This window comes from Argentina silus (assembly GCF_951799395.1).
Source record: "Argentina silus genome assembly, chromosome: 13".
Classification (NCBI taxonomy): Eukaryota; Metazoa; Chordata; class Actinopteri; order Argentiniformes; family Argentinidae; genus Argentina; species Argentina silus.
In genome coordinates this window covers 3,875,347-3,897,925 of record NC_139667.1, presented here as the reverse complement: position 1 = coordinate 3,897,925, position 22,579 = coordinate 3,875,347, and the positions used below count along the sequence as shown (strand labels likewise).

General features: G+C 43.6%; 3 protein-coding genes across 5 annotated transcripts in view; 2 read left to right on the top strand and 1 right to left on the bottom strand.

Annotated features, from left to right (window-relative positions):
• The first annotated feature begins 390 nt into the window (after positions 1–390).
• On the top strand, positions 391–17,847 carry flvcr2a (FLVCR choline and putative heme transporter 2a). Of its 3 annotated transcripts, XM_083683678.1 has the most exons (11): positions 391–1,913; positions 5,496–5,637; positions 8,898–9,038; positions 9,681–9,748; positions 10,732–10,835; positions 13,178–13,288; positions 13,664–13,769; positions 14,065–14,176; positions 14,566–14,630; positions 15,349–15,463; positions 16,783–17,847. In XM_083683678.1, the coding sequence occupies exons 1-11, from the start codon at positions 1,260–1,262 to the stop codon at positions 16,788–16,790; spliced, it is 1,626 nt and encodes a 541-aa protein (XP_083539804.1). In that variant the 5' UTR covers positions 391–1,259; the 3' UTR covers positions 16,791–17,847. The 3 variants fall into 3 exon arrangements, with proteins under 3 accessions (XP_083539804.1, XP_083539805.1, XP_083539803.1); XM_083683679.1 differs by lacking the exon at positions 15,349–15,463; XM_083683677.1 differs by having other exon boundaries at positions 15,349–17,847.
• A 1,205-nt stretch (positions 17,848–19,052) lies between these two features.
• erg28 (ergosterol biosynthesis 28 homolog) lies at positions 19,053–21,115 on the bottom strand. Its single transcript, XM_083683680.1, has 5 exons — positions 20,942–21,115; positions 20,501–20,681; positions 20,151–20,241; positions 19,875–19,993; positions 19,053–19,693 (listed from the first exon to the last, which is right to left on the bottom strand). The coding sequence occupies exons 2-5, from the start codon at positions 20,631–20,633 to the stop codon at positions 19,605–19,607; spliced, it is 432 nt and encodes a 143-aa protein (XP_083539806.1). The 5' UTR covers positions 20,634–20,681; positions 20,942–21,115; the 3' UTR covers positions 19,053–19,604.
• Positions 21,116–22,228: 1,113 nt separating this feature from the next.
• The window catches only part of ttll5 (tubulin tyrosine ligase-like family, member 5), a 48,377-nt gene continuing 48,026 nt past the window's right edge, over positions 22,229–22,579 (top strand). The window contains exon 1 of the mRNA XM_083684003.1: positions 22,229–22,313. Coding sequence (XP_083540129.1) covers positions 22,255–22,313 — 59 coding nt within the window. The 5' untranslated portion in view covers positions 22,229–22,254. The remainder of the gene's footprint in view (positions 22,314–22,579) is intronic.

The window sequence follows — 22,579 nt, the reverse complement described above, 5'->3', positions numbered from 1 at the left end:
TAAAGTTTCTATTTATCTATCTATCTATCTACTTTCACCTGACTCCTCACCCACCATGCATGATTTCTGAGGGTATCAAGGACAGCTCATGAAGGACGTTTATCCTGAGCATACATTTTTGCATGTACGGTGTGTGATAAAGTTTTATTTCTTATCTTGGTTTAGACTCAGTCCAAACAATAAAGAATATGATCCAAGTTCCCTTGGAAACACATATTTTGTACTAAAGCACAGTATTTCAATGATACGGTACAATGAAAGGCTGCTAATTCTATGACTGTTGTTCAGTTAAGTAACTGCAATTTGAATGCAGCATAAAAGACAATTAAAAAAACAAAACACAAAACATGAAATTATCGAATACAACATACACAGAGGAAGTAATGAGTGTCAGTACGATAAGAAGTGCAAATATGCAAGTTGTTACGCAAAATAAGAACATTTATTAACACGTTGTTACATAGAAAGATAGTAATTGTTACACAACAACATTGTAATGAAAGTGGGCGGGTGGAAAAAGGACAACATGCTCAACTCCATGTAACATGTAGCATGTTAATACAACATTGTTAATTACAACGTTTCTATGGGACATAAGTATTGACGCAACCTTTTATGAAGTTATTATTTACCATTAGTTTGCTATTATGTTCTATTTCCTGAAAAGGGAGAGTTTCAGTCACTTTAAAAAAGTAGGACGTGTTAGGGAGCACAAGAGTTTGGAGGTGGCCTCGTGTTCTGAGCCGCAGCACTTCTTCCTGTTTTGGGGTTTGCTTTGCCGAGTCTATTCTGATGGACTTGCAGATAGTTTATGTGTAATCGCTTTGTTAAATTGGAAGGAGAAGTTTGAATAGAGAAATACAACTCCGAAAAGATGACTATCACATGACTGTGGACATAAATACCAGAACATGAAAGCAAGCCTGCAGCATTGGCAGATTGAATCCGGCATGACATGGTTGGGTAAGACCGGAGCTCTCTCTGTATCTATATTTAAACTGCAACTCAAATGCACTTCAGCTCCAACAACAAGAGTAATAAGCGAAGGATCAACTTAACACTCTCTTAGTGCCAACAGCGCGAACACAGAACACACTCCTGCACATACCCGGAGTATTATGTTGGAGAAGCCCGCCTGAAGACGTGGGAGGGGCAAGAAAGGTAAACATACGAGTTGGCATTTGTTGCAGATAGGAGTGCTTCAGCTGCTAAATGCTACAAAAAGCAGAGGGGAAAAACAGGTTCGTGGCAGAGGGAGTATGAGCGCGTATACTAAGTATGCTAAGTTAAAGCAAGACTGGGGGGATGTCCGCGCTAAGGCTGCTGAGGTCAGGGCAGAGTCCTCAGCTCTGAGGCGGGGGGGAGCCAACCTGGAGGAGCAGGAGCACCTGCTGTCCACGGGGGACAGCGTGGAGGACCTGGAGGACCTGGAGGCCTCCGTCTCTGACACCACCCTTCTGTTGCCCGTGGAAGAGACCAAGCTGTACAAGCGGCGCTGGGTCATGCTCTTGCTCTTTAGCGCTTACTCCTTGAGCAATGCCTTCATGTGGCTACAGTACGGCATTATCGGTAACATCTTCATGCGCTTCTACTCCATTGATGCCTTCGCCATCAACTGGCTCTCCATGATCTACTTCCTCACCTACATCCCCCTCATCTTGCCTGTCATGTGGCTCCTGGACAACCGTGGCATCAGGGATGTGGTTGTTGTGGGCTCTGCCTTCAACTGCATCGGGGCCTGGATCAAGACGGGGACAGCCGCCCCAGACTTGTTTTCTGTTACCTTTTTCGGCCAGTTTATGTGTTCAGTGGCCACTGTTCACGTCCTCGGCATCCCCTCCCGGCTGGCATCGCTGTGGTTTGGCCAAAAAGAAGTCTCCACCGCCTGCTCCATTGGAGTTCTAGGAAACCAGGTATGTCCATGTGTACCAATATCACGCAAAGGCGGTTTAGGCGAATCTGAAAGTGTAATTACATTGGTGTGTAAGGAGAGAGGGAGAGAGAGAGAGAAAGAGAGAGAGAGAGGGAGAGGGAGAGGGGGAGAGAGAGAGAGAGAGAGAGAGAGGGGGAAGGAATGAGAAAGAGAAAGTGAGAAAGAGACTCGTGGCAAGGCTCCATTCCACAGGTGCCGGGACATCAGTGTGTAACCGGATTCTGACTCCGAGTGTGTGTGTGTGTGTGTGTGAGAGAGAGAATAGGAATTGTTCGATTTCAAATTCAAACTTTTGGAGTATAGAGCCAAAAGAAGAACAAATGCATTATTCTCCCATTACCTACGGAGCCCACTGTATAAGTGTGTGTGTGTGTTTGTTTTGTGTACGAGAAAGAGAGAAAGTCTCATCTTTAACATGGTCTGCAGATCCATCTCCATCTCTTTTTTTGGTGTGAAAAAGTACTTGAAGTCAATGCCTTGTGAGGAAGACAAACAGGTCTGTCTAGTCACCATCAGCAACAATGAATAAAGGATGAATGAAACTGCTAAGTGCCACTTCAATGGTGGACAGGAAGGCTATTGTTTACCACCCCCACTTTCAGATCACCACACCTTTGGGGTCACTTAAAATGTGTGTCTCTCAACATGTAGTGGTATTTGAACTGCCTTTCATTACCCAGGATGCTTGCAGGATTACTTGACTAAATGCTTTTGCCTCAATCAAATAGAGAAGATTTCTAGAACGACGTGATGACAGCAAGCTAAATATGGAGAAGAATCCTCATGGACATGGTCCGTGTCAGTCAACCAAGGCCTATAACATCCTCAGACTTGACTCCTTGTAAATCAGAGTGTTTATTTTGACATCTTGTTCACAACACATTCATCCGAGGGCCTTCATGGAAATGTACAAATGCAACAGGTGTGTCAATAAGACATTCTCTCACTGGGGAGAGGGAGGGAAGAGAAAGACCTAGACGAGAGAGAGAGGTTTAAAGATGCTTGAAATCAAGCCGGTCACATTAGGATACTTTTACGATCCTATTTAACGTGATTTTGTGTTTGTGTGTGGTTTGTTCTCCCTATCCTGCAGGGGATAGCGGGTGACTTCCACGACTCAAAGCTCCCACGGTTTGGGTAAATCCCCAGTACAATGAGATTACACTCAGAATGCTGTCTCCATGGCAGTCAGTAAGGGATACTGGGGAAGGAGTGTATGGTTGTTTTGTCTTAAAGGGATTTTTAACCTGATCTCTGGGAGGGCACATTATGACAGAAGAAACATGTGACTACATGTTCCATTTCTTAAGGTCTCCTGTAGTGCTACTGGTACAGGTATGGACTTCTCTGTGTAGCCATAGACGTGTTCAGGGCCAATCTTAGGCAGTGTAGTCAAAGGTAATAGTAGAGAAATCAGCATGATAGAGAGAGTTACCCAGACAGTTTTATTTAAACAATTATTATATTTTCATGTACAGTAAGTTTAACCAACTCAACTCATTCTAAGTTTCCGTGACAAACGTTTTGGGCTGTATGTGGCCGAGATGCCTTTTTCACATGGGGCGGCCCATAAGCCTGTTAAAGGTGTGTTATACCCTCTGTGTCCCCTGTCAACCTTGAGGGGACACTATGACCTTTAGACATTCAGATGGATATGATGTCAAATAAGGGGTTAACTCACTAATGCCCTGCAATCCCTGAAGCCAAATGGTTTTTAAAAAAAAAAAGATCTTTCACATGAGATGTGTCTTCTTACGCACTTACAGTGTACAATACATAAACAGTACATTACCGTTCATTGTGATGGATGTTTACCGTCCCGTATGCCAAGCCCACCAACTGTTCCTTGCTGTTTTGTGTAGATGAAAGGCAGCTTTGTTTTGATTGTCTTTTTCCCACAGTTATTTTAGTCCTTTGGTTCCAAGACTGAAATAGTTTATGGTACATTTCCTGTAAAAGCTGATAGAATCAGGACTGGTATATATATATATATATGCCATGTAGCTGACGCTTCTATCCAAAGCGACTTACATTGTAGTGAGTGCGTACATTTCAGTATATATGGTTCCAGCAGGAATCAAACCCACAACCTAAGCGTTGTTAGCGCCATGCCCTACCAACTGAGCCACAGAGGACCACACCCTACAGTGGCAAGTTAAAGGTGGTTTATGAAATCCCTAACTTTTAAATAAAGGTGTCAAAAAAATATACCAAGTGCCATTTACCTATTATCAGTAACATTTAGTACCCTGGGTTCATTGTGTCCTTCTATATTTCATATTCACCATTTTAAATACTTCGCTTTCACATTGGTCAGAGCATGACTCAAATCCCAAGTTGACAGGTTTATTTGGGAAACATTCAAGAAGTTCTTAAAATCTTTCATGCATTAACACACGCTGGTACGTCAACTTTATTCAAGGTTTTTTGGGGAATAATTTTAAGGATGAAATGCTCATAACTGTGAGATTGGTTGTTTTAACCAAACTATTGTGATTGAACAAAGGTCAATGTTCAGTTATTCTGTTGTAGGGATGCTGATCTTTAGAATGCTCCAGTGAGTCTTATAATGCCTAATCCCTAAATCATCTTAAGAGAACAATGAGAATGACGTAAATTGATCAAAGTACTAGCAGTACTAAAGTGTTAGTAGTTTAGCCATCCGTATTGAATTTCTGTGCCACGCATCCCGTACGGAGAGGGGAGATGAGGGGAGAGAGAGTCCCCAGCTGTCCCTGAAGTACAGGAACAAGCTTGCTGGGATGTTGACGGGGGATGTCACAGTTATCAAAGTGATTACATACCACACACACACTCGTCACCGCTGGGGGGTCCTCCCCGCGGAGCGTATCATGTCACCTCTTGCCCCTTTCCCCCTTTCACTTTCCCCCAGAGCTGCGGGACCTCGGCAGATGTCCCCTTTGGAATGTTCTTGACGGTCCAGGGAGCTGAGGAAATTGGCCTTTCTCCATGTGGTGTTCAAATGTAGAAGGTTTAGCAACCCTCATTGTCCAAAAACCACCACGATCTCTTTGCCAATGGAGAGGGGTGGTGGTATGTGTGTGTGTGTGTGTGTGTGGGGGGGGGGGGTCTGTGCCAACATGGCAACCTGGCAAGGGGGCTGTGAAGTGGTCTGCAAAGCTGCATGGACACTTTATCCCCAAGCACATTTCTGGATTACCATCTCCAAGAAATGTGACCCTGACATTACCTTTGCGACTAAACACACTCTCTTTCCTGTGTTTTGTAGCCACTAATGTCAACCACTAATCAAGCGTGTGTTTTTAATGTGTTCTCTAACAACTGTCAAAGCAGTACAGCCGGTAATGACAGCAGTTAGACATGAGAATCTTTGAAAATGTCTCATTTTTAAGCGAAGCAGGCTACTAAAAGTTGCCGTATTTGTTATCGTCCGTGTTTCATTTAACCTTTTTTTTTTTTTCAAGCTTTCCCCTTTCGAAAAATGTTGCTTTTCTCTTTATATGATGTTGTGTTACATGTTTGTGGAGGTGTGAGGTGGTAGCAGTGAGTGATACTGGGGTTTTGTCCGTCTCGCCCACAGTTTGGCATCGCCCTCGGGTTCCTGGTCCCGCCCATCCTCGTGCCAAATGTGGAGGACATTGACAAGTTGGCGTACCACATCAGCATTATGTTCTACATTACTGCTGGAGTGGCCACCGTGATCTTCATCCTTGTGGTCATCCGTAAGTCCTGAGGGGGAATGGCCGTTCTAAAGACCTCTTCATCCCCACTACCCCCCTGTACAAGTTTATCTCCTGTTTAAAAAAAAAAAAGCATTGTGCTTCTAGCATTGTGACTGCCCTGGTCCGAGCATTGATTACTTTATCTTATCTTATTATATTATCTTATCTTAACTGATGGATAGATGATTCACTTACTTAGGGTCAGGGTTAAGTCGCTTTGGATAAAGGCGTCTGCTAAATGCCATAAATGTAAATGTAATACAGTGTGCACAAACACAAAAACTGGCCAACAGAGTTACTCATTCTTGTTATCATGGCCCATGCACTCTACTCTTTGATGTCTTCATGATAAGCCTATAGTGTTTGGTCAGCTAATGATGAATATTGAATACAGTACATTCCTCTGCCAGTATTTCCTCTCCACTGGCATTGTCTTTCTTAAGTCATTGTTATCCCAGAGGGCAAACAGAGCCTCTGCCCAAAGACCTCTGCCAAATTATATTTGGTCTCTGAAGGCAAGGCAAGTTTATTTATATAGCACATTTCATACACAGAGGCAATTCAAAGTGCTTTACATAAACTAGATAAAAAGGAAAGAGCATAAAAAAAGAATAAAAAAGCATAGAAGACATAAAAAAAGAATAAAAGTCACAGTGCATTTTAGGGTCAGAGCGCAATTATTAGCAGCAATTTAGCAAGTTTTCTTTACCTTAGAATACCTGTTCTTTACCTTAGAATACCTGTTTCTTTACCTTAGAATACCTGTTTTCTTTACCTTAGAATACCTGTTCTTTACCTTAGAATACCTGTTTCTTTACCTTAGAATACCTGTTTTCTTTACCTTAGAATACCTGTGGGACTCTAACCCAAATTTTATTTGGCCAAAGTTTTTATTTGGGACTCTAACCCAAATGTTTAAAGTGAAGTGGAAGTGGCCTCATTGTAATCCTATTTTTCAGTGAGAACACCAAGAGCTCTGTGATGAATGTATGTCAGCATCAGATGCCACTGCCTCAGTAGAGTTGGATCTTTGGGTCTCCAATCCTGTGTTCTCTTGCCTGTCTATGTTTCCCTGGCTGTCATGTTGCCGTGCCACCGTTGGTGGATAGGTCAGCGGTCTCAGTGCTTCGGGCGTGTGGAGATATGTGGGCTGTGCTGACGACATCACTCACTTGATTCCCTGTGGATGAAGCAGTTCAGTAATCGCTATAATTGACCGTGATTTGACGAGATCCCTTTGGATGTGATCTCAGATAGGAATAGCAGTAGGAACTCTTAAGAGGCTGAAGTGTTTTTCACTGAACTATTTGCTGCCTAGGCTCTGCTAAATGCTCTGGTCGCATCCCCTGAGAAACTGGACTGAATGACCGGTAGAGAAGTACGAGCCATTTTTACGAGCATGGGGCGTGGGGCGTTTATCCGGTCCAGTCCAGTGCTTGTGACTTCTGCAATTTCTCTCTCTGAAATCTGCTAAATCTGCCTTTCTAGGTAATTCCTTGCAAAATATGAGACCACAATATTCCCCACTTCTGTTTTGTGCATCCGTTGCCTCATTGAAGCAGACACATTGGGCAAGGTCGGAGATGACTGGCATAAGAAGGAGAACAGAGCGAGCCTCTGTGCCTATACTGCCTAGCTTCAGAGCCTCTGTGCCTATACTGCCTAGCTTCAGAGCCTCTGTGCCTATACTGCCTAGCTTCAGAGCCTCTGTGCCTATACTGCCTAGCTTCAGAGCCTCTGTGCCTATACTGCCTAGCTCGGCAACTCTGATGAGCCTCGTCAGTGGTGTTAGCATACAGTGCGGAATGTAACAGTAGCCACAGGTCAGGGCGGTGGGCAAATAGCTGCCTAGCCAGCAACACTGATGCACTGAGGGGATAGGATGCTGCATGTTTTTTCTCTCTCTCTCTCCAATTTTGTCACTTCATTTTATCATTCGACCAAAGCCATTTCTCTCTCAGATCAGTGATGAACAACAAAGAGGTCAGTCCGGTCTCCAGCTTTAACCACCAAACCTCCCTGGCAAATAATACTGCATTTGAGATTCATTCAGTTATAAAATGAAACGGACGCTGCGTGTTCCTGCGTATGGACCATTTAAACAAACAGAATGGCTCTCAAAAAGACGCTGATGTCAGTGCTGCAGCATTCTGAATGAATGAATATTGTGTTGATGTAACGTGTATGTGTCAAGGTGTGGTTGAGCAAAAGGGCCAGGCAGTCCACACAGTGTGCTGATGTGGTGGTTGTATGCGTCACCCGTCTGTGTTTATGACTCACCGTGAGCTAATGTAAGTCATCTGACATGTTATGACATCATCTGAGCAGCTGGGTGGAGTAGAGGTGAGCTTAAGGGGCTAATAAGCCTAGCGATAGTGTATAGCTAGTGGGCCTGATTTAGCTAGTGGGCCTGATTTAGCTAGTGGGCCTGGTTTAGGTGAATTCCTGCCCTGGTGCTAGTGGGCCTGATTTAGCTAGTGGGCCTGGTTTAGGTGAACTCCTGCCCTGGTGCTAGTGGGCCTGGTTTAGGTGAACTCCTGCCCTGGTGCTAGTGGGCCTTGATATAGCTAGTGGGCCTGGTATAGCTAGTGGGCCTGGTTTAGGTGAACTCCTGCCCTGGTGCTAGTGGGCCTGGTATAGCTAGTGGGCCTGGTTTAGGTGAACTCCTGCCCTGGTGCTAGTGGGCCTGGTATAGCTAGTGGGCCTGGTTTAGGTGAACTCCTGCCCTGGTGTTAACTCTCTGACTGACTGAACGTTGGAGCTGGGCTCTCCACCGTGGCCAATCACGCGGCAGCTGCTTGTGTGTAGCCGGGGGAGCGCTGCGGGTGTGGAGAAATGGAGCCTGATAGGGTAAATGGGAACTAGTGCATTTCTCGACCTCCTCATGGTGTGTTTGTTTATCTTATCGCTCCAGTCCTTGTTTCTGTCTCTCTCTCCCTCCCTCCCCCCCTCTCTCTCCCCCCCTCCCTCTCTCTCCCCCCTCCCTCTCTCTCTCCCCCCCCCCCCTCCCTCTCTCTGTCTGTCTGGTTCTTACTCTGAGTGAGCCTGTCTGAGGCCTTGGCCCCTTCTGACTCACGGTGGAACAGTGTGACTGCCTAGTCTCCCACTGGGCTCTGGGCTGAATGACAGAAGGACATATGGCATCCGCAAATGTGTTTATTTTTGTACTTGTTTTTCTTGTCCTATATGGTTTGCCTCTGACTCTGTGTGTGTGTGTGCCCCCCCATGTGTATGTGTGTGTGTGTGTCCATATCCAACAGTGTTCCAAGAGAAGCCAGACATCCCTCCTACCCTGGCTCAGGCCCGGGCCAGGAGCATCCCCCCAGACCAGTATTCCTACATGGCGTCTATAATGAGACTGCTGCGCAACAAGCCCTTCATGCTCCTCACCGTCAGCTACGGTGAGTCAGTTGACAGTTGACAGTTTAAACGTTATTCTCACTTACTCAAAGAAAGACCTAGATATGCTCTCCCTAAGTGATAAAACGGCCCAAGAGACATGGATGTTATTACCTTATCAAAGTGAAAGGTGACACAAGCAGGAAAACGGGTACACGACATCATGAAGATAAGTTGTTTGAAGCCAGATCAATTGATCGATATGGTCAGTATCAGCTGGTGTACTAATGTGATGCGGATACACCTGTCATGTTGTTCACCCGTTTCTCAGAGAAGGAAGGTTTGAGGCTTGTGCTGATGACCACAGTCTTCTGTTCAAAGGTCACAGTCCTGTAGTTGATTAACCTATTGGAGAAGAGCAGTGTTAATGTCATAACATTATAACATAACAGTTGACCTTCAGGTCAGCCAGGCGAAGTTTCAGGGTTCAGTTTTTACATTAGCTTTGAATGGGTTATTTTAAAATGCTGATGTACAAGTGGTAGCTGTCGTATGTGCTGGCGTCTTACTCTAAAAAGTCTTATTACAGTCTCATTGGAGTTAAGAAATGGATCCTTCTGCTGATCTCTTTTAATCTGCCTCACTGCAAACTCACACACTGCTCCCCTGAGCACAGAAACTAAGTTCCCCTATGTTTGCTGCAGGGCTGAACGTGGGTTGTTTCTATGCGATATCCACACTGCTGAACCGGATGATCATTGAACACTATCCTGTAAGTCTTACCCTCATATGTTATGACATCAATAAAAACACAAACCAGCAACCTCTGCCATTTTTTTTTTTTTATGAGCAGAGTTAGCCTGCCGCCCTTCTGCTCTTGTGTGTGACTGTTAAAGATACCCAGTCATCTGTTCTGCTGCTGTACCCCTGTTCAACTGTACTGTAACCTTGTATCTCTACGTTACGCTCACTAACCCAAAGAAAGACCTGGATATGCTCTCCCTCAGTGGTAAAATGGCCCGAGAGACTTTGAGGTTCTTTTTCCCCTTCCAGACTAAAGACTGGTAAAGCCGCTCATGCTAAATCCCTGAAAAATATAACTGGTGTCTGGGATTCAAAGTATAATGGTATAGCAAGTCGGCCCACTGTAATGGTAGGAGTACTCAGGCAGAGGACTCAAATGCATGACTGGGAGACAACTTAAATCCAATAGAATAGTCTTTACTTTCAGAAAGGTTCGGGACACAGGTAGGCAGTCAGATAATCCAGGAAGGGGGTAGGCAAAGCAGGGTTTGGTACAGAGGTAGGCAGTTCAAAAAGGTAGGCAGATAATCCGATAAGGGGTAGGCAAAAAGGCGAAGTCAGAAACACACTCGGAGATCAAAAACCAGGAATACTTATCACTAGGAAATGCTGGGACGTATGACACATAGACAGGGGAACACACAGACTAAATACACAGGGAAGGATGATGAGGAACAGGTGAAGCCAATCAGGGCGGGTAGACAATCACACAGGCGGAAAACACACAGGGGCAGGTGGTGAAGTGTCTGAAACGAGAGACAAGGTGAGGAAAAACAAAATAAAACAGGAAACAATCAATGAATAACATGAACAAAGACAAACATAAACTAAGGAACAGAGTGAAATGTCACACCAACCCGATAAGATCACTGAAGGGTGTGAAAAGGTTATGATGCGTAATGTTTGACTGTAGTTCAATGACAACTCTGTCATTGAACCTTCCCCCTACAGGGCGAAGAGGTGAATGCTGGGAGAATTGGTCTCACCATTGTCATTGCTGGCATGGTAGGATCCCTCTTGTGTGGGATCTGGCTGGACAAGACCAAAACCTACAAGTAAGACACTCCTACTTCTACTTCTACTATGGGGCTGAACATTGGGGAATACGCCACACAGAACTAGAGATACAGAATAGCTTTCTAACACATTCTGTGAGACGTGGATCTCAGTGATTCCTCCTGAGAACTAAGGGTTGGATCTCGAGTTAGGATTCCACCCATAGTAACTAAATAAGGTCCCCTTCTATAATAACATTAAAATAGTGTGACCGCAGCTGGTTTCTGACAAGACTGTGAAGGCTGTATGTATGTTGACTGTATGATGACAAAATGTTCCTCTGATTATTGTTGGTCAAGCTCTGTCACCAGGCCGCCCCACAGCCAGCAGGTGTAACAGTAGGAACTGTGTAGAGAGTATGGAATAATGAAGATCAGTTATACCAATCAAGTTCAGTTGTATAGCGCTTTTTACATAGACAAATGTCACAAGGTGCTTCACAACATAATACGAAACAATAAATACTGTACCAACGATACGATCTAACATCAAATCGTAGACCCCCAAAAGTAAGCCAAGGAAAAAACTCACCAGAGGGGAGAAAAATGGTGGCTGACCCTGAGCCCGAATATAGCTGACCCTGAGCCCAGAGCTCTGTTCTCCCTTGGGGGAGGGGGGGGGGGGTGCAAACATTACCACATTCCAACAACTGATAAGAATTTATTGCATGGCAAATAAACAGTCTCATTGGCAAAGAAACAGTCTTTCCTTCGGCTACCTCCATTTGTATTGTGGACTTGGCATTGCTCCATGTCAGTCAACGACCAATCAATGCCGATGTCGTTAAGATAGGAGCTGATAAGGCTCATCTCTTCTTTTCCTCATTCATAACAGATTATCAAGTCATTTACACACCGTTGTTATAATTGCCTCCATATCTTGATTACATACAGTTATACAGTTATAGTGGTCCCCTGGCTCAGTTGGTAGAGCATGGCGCTAACAACGCTTAGATTGTGGGTTCGATTCCCGCTGGGACCATATATACTGAAAAAAAAACATATACACTCACTGCCATGTAAGTCGCTTTGGACAAAAGCGTCAGCTAAATGGCATATATGTTATTATACTCTGTTGGGTTTCGGGTTAGAAAAACAGTCAACTTCCATGTAACTCACTGCCATGTAAGTCGCTTTGGACAAAAGCGTCAGCTAAATGGCATATATGTTATTATACTCTGTTGGGTTTCGGGTTAGAAAAACAGTCAACTTGTGACCTTGGGCTCTTGAGGAGGGTCCGGTGTCTGCGTCCGTCTGTCCGTCCGTCTCTCTCTTTGGCCACACTCGTATAGCTTGGTGCTGAGGAAAGGCTTTCTGCATGAATGTCTCTGAAATCTACCGTTCAAAGGAAGGCTTCGAAGCAGATTAGGGCATTTTGTTGGAAGTGGGCACTGTTGAGGTTGTGGAGGGACTGGGTGTTTGGTCTGACGCGTCTCCCCCTCGTATCTGAGCTGACAGGATTTCTCTCCTCGTCCTCTCTGTTGAAGGCCTAGTCTCGCTCCCTGTACCTATCTGTTCTACAATGCCTATAAGTTTATAGTGTAGTCATTCACACATACATTCATATTCAATAATTGGTCTGTTGCTATCTTTTGTATTATCTACAGTAAATAACACTTTCTGACACTGTCTTGTACAAACAGTGAATCGATTTTACGTTACCGTCATCCAGCTCCCTACTGCCTCTTCCTGAAGTCAAAAACACTACATGTTATGACTGCGGAAATTGTGTTATCAAATTCCTTGCATGCCATTAGAATATGCAGTCACAGCAGTCAGACCAGATCTCTGTTGTTGACACTCACCCCGTCCTCCTGTGTGTGAGAGAGTCACAGGACTGATTATATTAACAACAACATCTGATCTGAGCGATGTTTCACGCGTGGTTGTACAAGATAAGCTTGTTTGTGTAGAAGGTGCCAGAGTTGTGGTAAGAGTAGGTGGGCCAGGAATCTTGTTTTTCCTCTCATATGGGATGAGAGCATTGACAGTGAAGCCCCAGCCTCATCCAACACTTTTCAATGGCAGTTCAGAAAGTTCAGCTTGACATTCGGCTCCTGTGCCGTAACAACACAGGAATCCTCTTGGTAGAGAACCGTACTAGTTACCGGTATTTCTGTGTTGTTATCGTCATGGGACCCTTCTTAAATGCTTTGTTACAAGGTCAGCGTTTATAGCAAGATCGGATTAGAAACATTTTGGCATACCGATTCAAATCCTATACGGGCTGTGTTCAGTCCCTCCATTGTGTAAGAGAGCGGTGCTGTAAAATGTGATGGAGATTTGTATTAGTGTACGTGGTCAATTTGTCAGATGTACCCTTTTCTCTCTTGTCCCCTCAGACAGACTTGCCTGGTTGTGTATCTCCTGTCCTGCGTGGGAATGGTGGTCTATGCCTTCACCCTCAACGTAGGACACCTGTGGGTGGTGTTTGTGACGGCAGGAATTCTGGGGTGAGGGCGAAGACGCTGCAGACATACCGTCGCAATTTGAAATGTTTTCATATTTGCACACATTTTCATACACACATCATAAAGACCCCTTTTAGAGTTTCAGCCAGAATGTGCTTGACTGCAGGAACACTGAATGCTATTCAGATTGCACACCATTGCTCTTTAAAGAGCCACTTTGTGTGAAGAGGGAGAATACATCTAGATACGCAGATTTTTGTTGTGTCAAAAGCCAGTTTAAGGTCAAATGTTGTGGGATACGAGTCATTTAAATGATTTAAATGATTACAGATAAAGATTGATATAGTTCGGCCCCACAAGACTAATGTTGATGAGACCTTTCTGAGATTGTATTTAGCCTCTAACCCCTGCTTGCAGGTTCTTCATGACTGGGTACCTTCCCCTAGGCTTTGAGTTTGCTGTGGAACTGACCTACCCTGAGTCTGAGGGAACCTCCTCAGGGCTACTCAACTGTTCAGCTCAGGTAACTGGGATGAGACTAGTGGCAGCACTGGTATGGTATCTCTGTGTGTTAGTCATTTTTAGTTTTTTAGCCAGTAACGAGTTAAAATCTGGGTTTGCTGTGTGGTAATGAGTTTATGACCTTAGAAGAATTTGTGTGTGTGTGTGTGTGTGTGTGTGTGTGTCTGAGAGTGTGTATGTGTGTGTGAGAGAGAGTGTGTGTGTGAGAGAGTGTGTGTGTGTGTGAGAGAGAAAGAGAGAGAGAGATGCTCACCTGATGCTGATGCTCACCCACCGTTTTATCCGTCTCATGTCAGATGTTTGGGATCATCTTCACCATCTGTCAAGGAAAGATCATCGACCACTTTGGAACATTAGCTGGGAACATCTTCCTCTGTGTCTTCCTCCTCATAGGGACCATTATGACAGGTAGAGCTTACCTAGCCCTGTTTGGCCACAACAGAGTGAACTTTCACCTCAGACTGACCATTGGTGTGACATGGTGAAGCGTCGTATGTTATGTGGGCCATTACACTTGATAGGCACCGTAGCGCATGACTCCTCAGACTATTGTGTCAGTTGCTGAAATTGTAACTGCTACGGCTATAACGATCCATCGTGGAGTGATGATGCCCACTAGTGGCTGTTCAAGGAACATGACAACCATTCCTCCTCCTTTTTAAAATTTATTTTCCAAACTGTAGTTCATGTTTCCCACATTGTATGAAGGGTTGTACAGGCCCTACGTCCTCCTAAATACAACTAACCCCAGTGCCGTGTCGTGTGTGTGCCTTTCCTCTCTCTCCTGTATCTCACAGCAATCATCAAGTCTGATTTACGAAGGCAAAATGCCAACAAGCTGGCCGACTCGCAGGCGGCAAGCGTAAGTGTGTCTGCTTGTGTTGTGTGGTTTTAGAGGTAAGATCTCCGCATTCCTTTAAAAGAGGATGTGTTGGATGCCACCCCCGAGTGACGCTGTGTGCAACAGGCTCTGCATACTTTGCTGGCTGCTTCTCCTGAGCCTTGCTGGCACACGCTTTCCCTAAATCACAGAAAATATCTCCCCCGTTTGCTGAAAGCTTGACTCCGCACCCACCAACAGCTCTCCAACCCGCCCCGCTACTCTGCATGCCTGGGCAGCAACACAAGTAATCACTGCGCTCAATCTCTCAAAATAAAATGGAATTCCCCTTGAATTAAATAAGGACATTTAGTCCTTTTTGCATTCAATCTATGTACAAAGGGTAATGCATGCTATTAAGACTTGCAGCAAATACGACATTCGCTTTATTATAACAGTAACCAAGAAAACATCTTTAAAGTCTTTTAATAATTTCTGATAAGTTTGAAAAGTCAAAAGAGCAACTTCGTAGCAGAACATTTGACTGTCTAATCCTTTGCTGATCCTCTCTAGGTTTATGATAAGCCCTTCCCCTCTCTAGATGGGTCTTTAAGTGGAGCCTCTGACTAGGGGCTGATGGAGTACTGGTGGGTTAGTGGCCAGTCTTATGGGAGGTTGATGGGGATGGGAGTGGTAGCGGTGGAGGTGGAGGAGGCCTTGTAGGCCCCTCATATGCGTGATATCCTAGCTGTTGTTCCAGCCTGCAGGCTCCCAGTCTCTGGTGCAGGACTACGGGGCCACATCACCCAACAACCCAGCAGCTGTAACGACACTAACACCCAACCTCACTAAAACCCAAACACACGCCCAGCAAGGTAGGGGCACCAACTCTTTGATGTAACCACACAACAGTGTTGAAACTATACAAAGGGCACTAATATTGGTGTTGTGAGAACTCCCGGTGAAAGTCAGCATGTCAACAAACTCTTCTCTTAACCTAAAATCTTTTAAATGTCAGTGAGACTGCCAGAACTTAAAAAGGAAACTGACTGGGTGTCATGACAACAGTAACATAACAATAAAGGTTTGTACAATAGGCAATGTGTACAGGAAAAAAATGAATAAAAATGTGAATGATCAGATGTGGTAGTTCTGCTTAGACTGCACTATAGTGCCTTTTCAGAGTGCTCAAATACAACCAAATGAACTCAAATCCTCTACATTCCACTCCAGTTCAGTACAAGGGCTTAAACAAAGGCATGGCACCTGCTAAACTTTCTTCTGAGGGAAAAGGCAATAATGAGGATTGAGATGCCATGTGAGATTAGCCTAAAGCAGATTACAGGGATTGGTAAAACATAAAACTAGAGGCAGGTTTAGGAGGTAATGCGTCAACAGAGACCTGGGCTTATGGTGGTGGTGAGACTTTCCAGTAATTTTCCTCCAGTCCTCCAATTCAAATCGGGGTTACCAAGAGTGCAAGCACTTTTACATTCATGATGATGCTTTTCTGTAACAGTAGGCCTACATTGTGCATTAACAATGTGTGCTGCAATTGATCATACTTCGTACAAAGACCTACAGTAGGAGCTGTTTGGAAATATGATCAATACATAACCCTTTTGAGTAATATGTACAGTATAGACCTTATTACCTCTAGTAACTGTTAGTTGTTACCTGACAAACCCCTAAGGGAATATGAGGGTGGATATGCCAAGCACAGAATTCATGATCTTACAAAAGGGTTATTGAGATAAAATGTTTTATCTTCAAAGGAGTGGTCATTGATTTTAATGGATAAACAACATGGTGAAAATTCTTGTTTCTTGTCTTGTTTATGCTTCATTTGTGAATGTTGAGACCTGAAGTGAATGTTTTCTGCTGTTTATCTCATATGAATTATCTCCATTGCCGTACCAGTATCTAAAAAAAACAAGACGGCGATTTTCTGAAGTTCTGAAGTAAATTAAAGTGATTATTTTTTATTAAAGTTTTACTACAGAACATAGAAAATCGCTGTCTTCACATATGTAGACACTGGTATGCCTGGAGGTAATGGTAGGTGCTGGGGATAATGAACATTTGGCAAAAAAATTGGTGATTTTGGCCACTTTTATAGCTGAATGTCTTATTTTTCCCCTCACACTGGAAATGTGATCACTAATTCTAATGTTTTGAATTCCCCAACTGGCAGATCAATAACGGGGAAGCATCTCAGAGCCTGTGACCTTGAAGGAGGTCAAGGTATAAGGAGTGGTTCCAGCTGATGACCCAACCGTCTACCCAAACCCCTAACCAAACCTCTACCCAACCTCTATGCAACCTTCTACCCAAACCCCGACCCAAACCCCTACCCAACCCTCTACGCAACCTTCTACCCAAACCCCTACCCAACCCTCACAGATGTCAATCAAACAGAGAGGAACACGCTTAGAATCTGAAAGGGTTTCTAACCCTACCCTTATGAATGCAAGTGCCACTTTATAGGAAACATGCTACCATAATTTAGAAAATGTATCCCATAATTTTGTGTCCCAAGCTTTTAATGTTCCCACTCCAAAAAATGTAAATGAATTAGTATTCTATGGATTCTGATGAGTAATATTAACGCTGTGCTTGTTTTTTTTCTCACATTTGCCCAATACCATGTGCAATTTAGATTGTGTAACTAAATCTTTACATTGCTGAAGGTATTATTTTTTAGAATATGCAGTTTTCTGTGATGGCATGGCAGTCTGTCCAGAGACAGAATAGAATAGACAGAATACCTCAACCAGTGGCTTAACAGGCTTTGGAGATGGCTGTCTGCTATTCAAGGTTACAAGGAGGTACTTCTCAGTACTGCTGATAATAATGACTATGGTTGATGCTATGCATCTGAGGATATATTGAAAGGTCAATCATGTCCTTGTGAAAGTAATCCATACCCAAGAGACTCGACCTGCTGTACCACATTCTCAGAGCACGATACTTTGGAACAATTTTATTTTATTGTTTTTTATTTCTGTGGATTTATATTTCAAGGAAACTCTATAACAGAATGTGAGCACAAAATCATTAGCATGTAGCGAAGAAAAACAAGGCAACTTAATCAATTTTGCACAGGGAAGTGTTGTGTTTTGTATGTATGTATTCTTTTTATCTGTATGTTACTGAGAAACTTATTTAATGCTTGATGTTTGTAATTAGGTTTTAGGAATGTCCATAGTGCAGTGTTTTGCTGCTTAGTGTGTGTTGTGATTAAATAATTATCCAGTGATTCTTTCTTTTTAAATGGTTGTTGTGTAATCCCAGTCACCAGAGAAATGATGGCCCAGATCTGCAGCCGGTTAGGGTTAGGGTTAGGGTTAGGGTTAGGGTTAGGGTAGATCCCCAAAAGGCCTGTGTATTTCTAAACACTGTAGGCTCTGTTGGGTTGGGATGTGATTTGGGATTGTGTATGAGACAATTTCACAGGTGCTTTGAAAACCCAAACCACTTCCAAGATATATCACAGAATTTATGATTCATCTTCTCATTGGTTGGGACTAAATATTCCTATATTGTTCCCAGCAGTGGATCAACATTCCTGGAGGGAGAACTCAGGGTGCGAGGGGAGAAGTGGAAGTATTCACAGAATTAACATTTTCCAATTAACATTGGTATTTCTTAGCAAATCCAAGTCACCTAGCAACTACAGTAAGTTATTTGGGCTACATACGTCAAGCCAGAGTTTGCCAATAAGCAAATTCTTACCCAGTACTGGTCCCCCACCTTCAGACCTACACTGGCCTAGTAACAATTTCAACTTATAGCCATACACTACATTCAGTGCCAGAGCTGTCCCAACTGTCACCTAGCACTGGTCTCACACATTTAGACCAAAGATGGCCCAGTAACTACAGGAACATATCAGGGCCAGATATCACATCCCAGAGCTGGCCCATGAGCAAAATGCCAACTCTCACCCAGGGCTGAACCCCCACATTCGGACCAGGTCTGGCCCATATAATACTTGCCATTTGTGTCACCACAAGACCAGATCTGGCCCACAATTGTCTGCTGACTGGGTAGGGTATATTCTTTTTTTTGTAGGATGATTTTGTATACGTCACAAATGAATGATGTACTGTAATTGTGATTTCTTGTCATACTGTAGGCCTACCCAGTAATAGAGAACATACATTTATAGTTTTGTATACAGTAACTGTTTAAATAGTCTGGCAAATACTTGCACATAGTGCAACGACTGCAACTGCTAGTCTGTTGAAATAAAAATCTTTCTGAGAAAAAACTCCTTTTTCCATCATTGAGTTGTCTTGTATCACATGCTATCCAGTAGCTTGCATAAGAAAGCACTACACATTTTTGAAATCAAGACGAAGGCCTTATAAAATCAAACCTGACTCTGGGTTTCTAAGACAAGTCAAATACAATATCTATGAATATTACATTGAGAAACATATTATTGATTGAATAGGGCCCTGTGTTTCATCCTTTATTTAAAACAATTTTCATTCACCATTCAACTGCCTAAAGACCTCTGAGGTACTACATGTAAGATAACGGCACGGTTATTCCAGTTTGTTGAGTCAAAGAGCATATTAACCATTATTGTACTGTATGTCTCCCAAATAGCTCAGAAAAGTGTACATATCCCATGGTCACAAATGTGGTAAATTGGACCACAAAGCACAACCACATATCAATCATACAATTTTTGATAGACATTACAGAAAACTGTTATTATTACAGTACTGCACATTCCACATGTAATGATGAAACAGTCCATCACTGTTCCAAATATCAGTACAACGGCAAGACAGCTTTAATTATAAAAAGAAACACAATGCTGAATATAGCTCAGGTACTGTACACTTTGAGGTTTTATCACCTGAAAAATATGTCCCTGTTACACACAGTCTTAAATTTACAAATAGGCCACCTCGGCCATTCTTCAAGGCATGGAACAGTAGAGTAGAAGACGATCCCACAGCTCCCTCTGGTGGTGGGCTGAATAGAAAAATGCATGACTTTTCAGTTCCTCTTCTTCTGTCGTACCCCCACTTCCTCCTGAGGCTCTGTAACACCCTGGTACCCAATCAGCATTCCCACGATGGAGAAACCTATGGAAGAGCAAGACGAGGTATGTGTTTTTCTTTGCAGTAACTGATACCAACAAGCTGAGCAAGGTGAGTGATCTGCAGTCTACACTTGGTAGTCCGATGGTTTCCTTACACTGTTCTTACAGGTTTATAACACAATATGCCCACTATTCCAGCAGATTTATAAAGCTGCAGTACTCACTTGCCACAATGAGAGGAGCCATGACCCCTATTGTCAGAGGTGCAGTTTTGTAAACGAAGGCCTCCGACATGAAGTGTCCCAGAGCCAGCACAAATGTCGACAGGGTGATGTTATAAAGCCTGTATGAAGAGGCCGGGACACAGGAGGAAAGAAGGCACTGAGTATCTGAGACATGCATCAACCTGTCATCACTCAGAACACAAATTACAGTTTGGGCACTGCTGCATCAGCCGACCCGTCACGGATGCAGGGATGCAGGGATGCAGGGAACCTTACGTTCTGTTCTGGATGTCAATGGCACAGGCGCAGCGGATTATTGATGACAACAATGTCCAGATTCCAAACGTCCTTGCTTGAAGACCATTCACTGTAAAAAAAAGAAAGAAAAAGAAATGTATAAGGACACTGTACATGAGGGAACTGGAACACTGCTGGGAGGACCTGGTGATTAAAGTCAGTCAGTATAGTACCTATTGTCCACAGGTAAATCAAGGTGTTTTATATAACATAATCTCTGTTGTAAAGGTGCAAAAGGCATTCAATTCATGACAAGCACACAACAGAAATCTGCTTTGGATACCAGAGAAAGAGCACCATTAAAACCAATGCAGCTAGTAGCTACTCACCAAACTCTGGTGTCCCTGTATACAGTTTCTCAGAGAGGAAGCTGTGGTCTCTGAAACTCTGAATGGTGTTCCCCATGGCAATGACGGACACCATCAGCAGCCAACTCCGCAGAACGTTAACAAACCGACTCATCGTTGTACTTAGTTACTAAATGTGTATTAAAATCTTAGTGCGATGCACCTGCAGTGTCAGAAGGGGGGCAAGTCAGTGATTGAACGAAAATATGCTGTACTGCACTGCAGATAATCATAATCAGTAAACTCAAGCAGGCGAGCGTTGTTGTTGTATATAACTACATTGTTCAACACACTGGCGAGCCCGAGTGTCGTTTAGCCATCTCACTACCTGTGTCAGGTGTATGTCGCTGCCTTAGAAACAAGCAGATTTGCGATACAATGGAGTTGCCGAACACAAACGAACAAAGGCGTATTTTCTCTTACCTCGTTGACGTGAAACTAAATCTTGGAGCATAGCTACATATGAATACCAAACCACAACCACACATACATGTAAACATGGACATGAACAATAGCTAATGGAAAATACTGTCATTCAATAACTAAGTGATATTATGGACAGTACGTTCAGCCAGTAAAATAGCTCAGAGGATGGCTTCATAGAGTCGTCCCATGCACCTGAATGGATCGTTCGACTGGGGCATGTGTGTGGGGTGCAACGTTACACAATGTTCAGATAGAAATATGAAATGTAGTACAGGAGTATATGGAATTTCGATATGACTGAGTCAGGTCAGCTCTGTACATCGTATTTCTAAATGCAACGTTTCACCTCAATGAATACGCCCAGGTTCCGCCTTATTTCACGTATTCCACCAATCAAACCAATCCAAAGCAAACGCTGCTCTTTGCCAAGAGTCTTGGGCGCGCTCGATTTGTTGTGCCGGTGGGGTGCGGCATCGGTCCAGCGGCAAAGTTTGCGTTTTGGAGAGTAAACATTTGGCTCTGTCTCGTACTATACTAGACAAACTAATTATGTTTGTCTATTTCGCTAGCTAGGTTTCCCCGGACTGCTTGGAAATTAACATCACACGTACAAATAAAACCCATCCTCTGAACGTGGGGGCGTGAGGACAGTACGCAAGCTCTCCCCCCATTGGTTGCCAGTCAGTTGTTGTAGTTACAAGTACAGGAAGACTTATCATGATGGTTGACAGCTAGCTTGCTAGCTCGCCACAGTAGCAGCAATATTTGGTTCTTCGATAAAAGAAGCACCATGCTATGCTGTGTTTGGGTATGTTTGTGCAAACTGTAGCTAGCTGGGTGACTGTCTCGAGTATTGACTGAAATGTTCGCTAGTTTTGCATTCGACTTCACCTGTGAGTGTGTCAGCAGCCTGTTAGCCAGGTGAACAAGATAGCTTGTCAAGCTTTTCTAATGGGTAATGTCTGAGCCAGGCTAGTATAGAAAGTGTTTCCATGGCAATTTACTATGGCTATGGCTATGCACCTTGCAACATTGCTAACCTACCTAATCAATTCTAGCCTGTAATTAGTCTGTATATTGCTAGTTAGCTGGCTACAGTTATTCAGCTAATAAAACTACAGGCATTATGTAAGATGCAATTTAGCTATATGAATTATCATGAATATGAATGCCTGGACTGTAATTGAATTTGACCGATGCATTTCAACAGCAGGGACAGAGAACACTGGAGATGTCCGCAGTCATAACCCCAGGTCCCTGACTCAAAGCAGATTTCGTCAGGAGGCTATTCCCCGTTCACTGAAGTGGAAATGCCAGCTGTGATCCGGGATAAAGAGGATTCAGAGTCCTCCTCAGAGGACGAGCAGGTGTAAGTGGCTGTGCTGTGTAGCGTTTGGAATAGATAGCGTGTAGCGGTAGTTACTGAAGAAATCAAAAGTAATGGACCATGTTACACAGAAAAATATAAGCCTGGACATAAATGCCACCCTTGTACTTATAATAAAAAAACAACATTGTCATAACCGTGTTAAGAAGTGCAAAATGATACACATTTGTGTATGATCTACTCTAAAGCCTCAGTATGTGTGGGTAACATACATTACTGCTTAGTATACTAAGTATAACATAGCCTAG

Bases quoted from the DNA above. Each gene is read 5' to 3' on its own strand.
- flvcr2a (XM_083683677.1), top strand. From the start codon at position 1,260: ATGAGCGCGTATACTAAGTATGCTAAGTTAAAGCAAGACTGGGGGGAT. The intron at 13,289-13,663 runs GTGAGGGCGAAG...CCCTGCTTGCAG, and splicing joins GTGACGGCAGGAATTCTGGG to GTTCTTCATGACTGGGTACC. The intron at 14,177-14,565 runs GTAGAGCTTACC...TGTATCTCACAG, and splicing joins CATAGGGACCATTATGACAG to CAATCATCAAGTCTGATTTA.
- erg28 (XM_083683680.1), bottom strand. From the start codon at position 20,633: ATGAGTCGGTTTGTTAACGTTCTGCGGAGTTGGCTGCTGATGGTGTCC. The intron at 19,994-20,150 runs GTAAGGTTCCCT...CTCTTCATACAG, and splicing joins ATTGACATCCAGAACAGAAC to GCTTTATAACATCACCCTGT. The intron at 19,694-19,874 runs GTGAGTACTGCA...GCTCTTCCATAG, and splicing joins GGCTCCTCTCATTGTGGCAA to GTTTCTCCATCGTGGGAATG.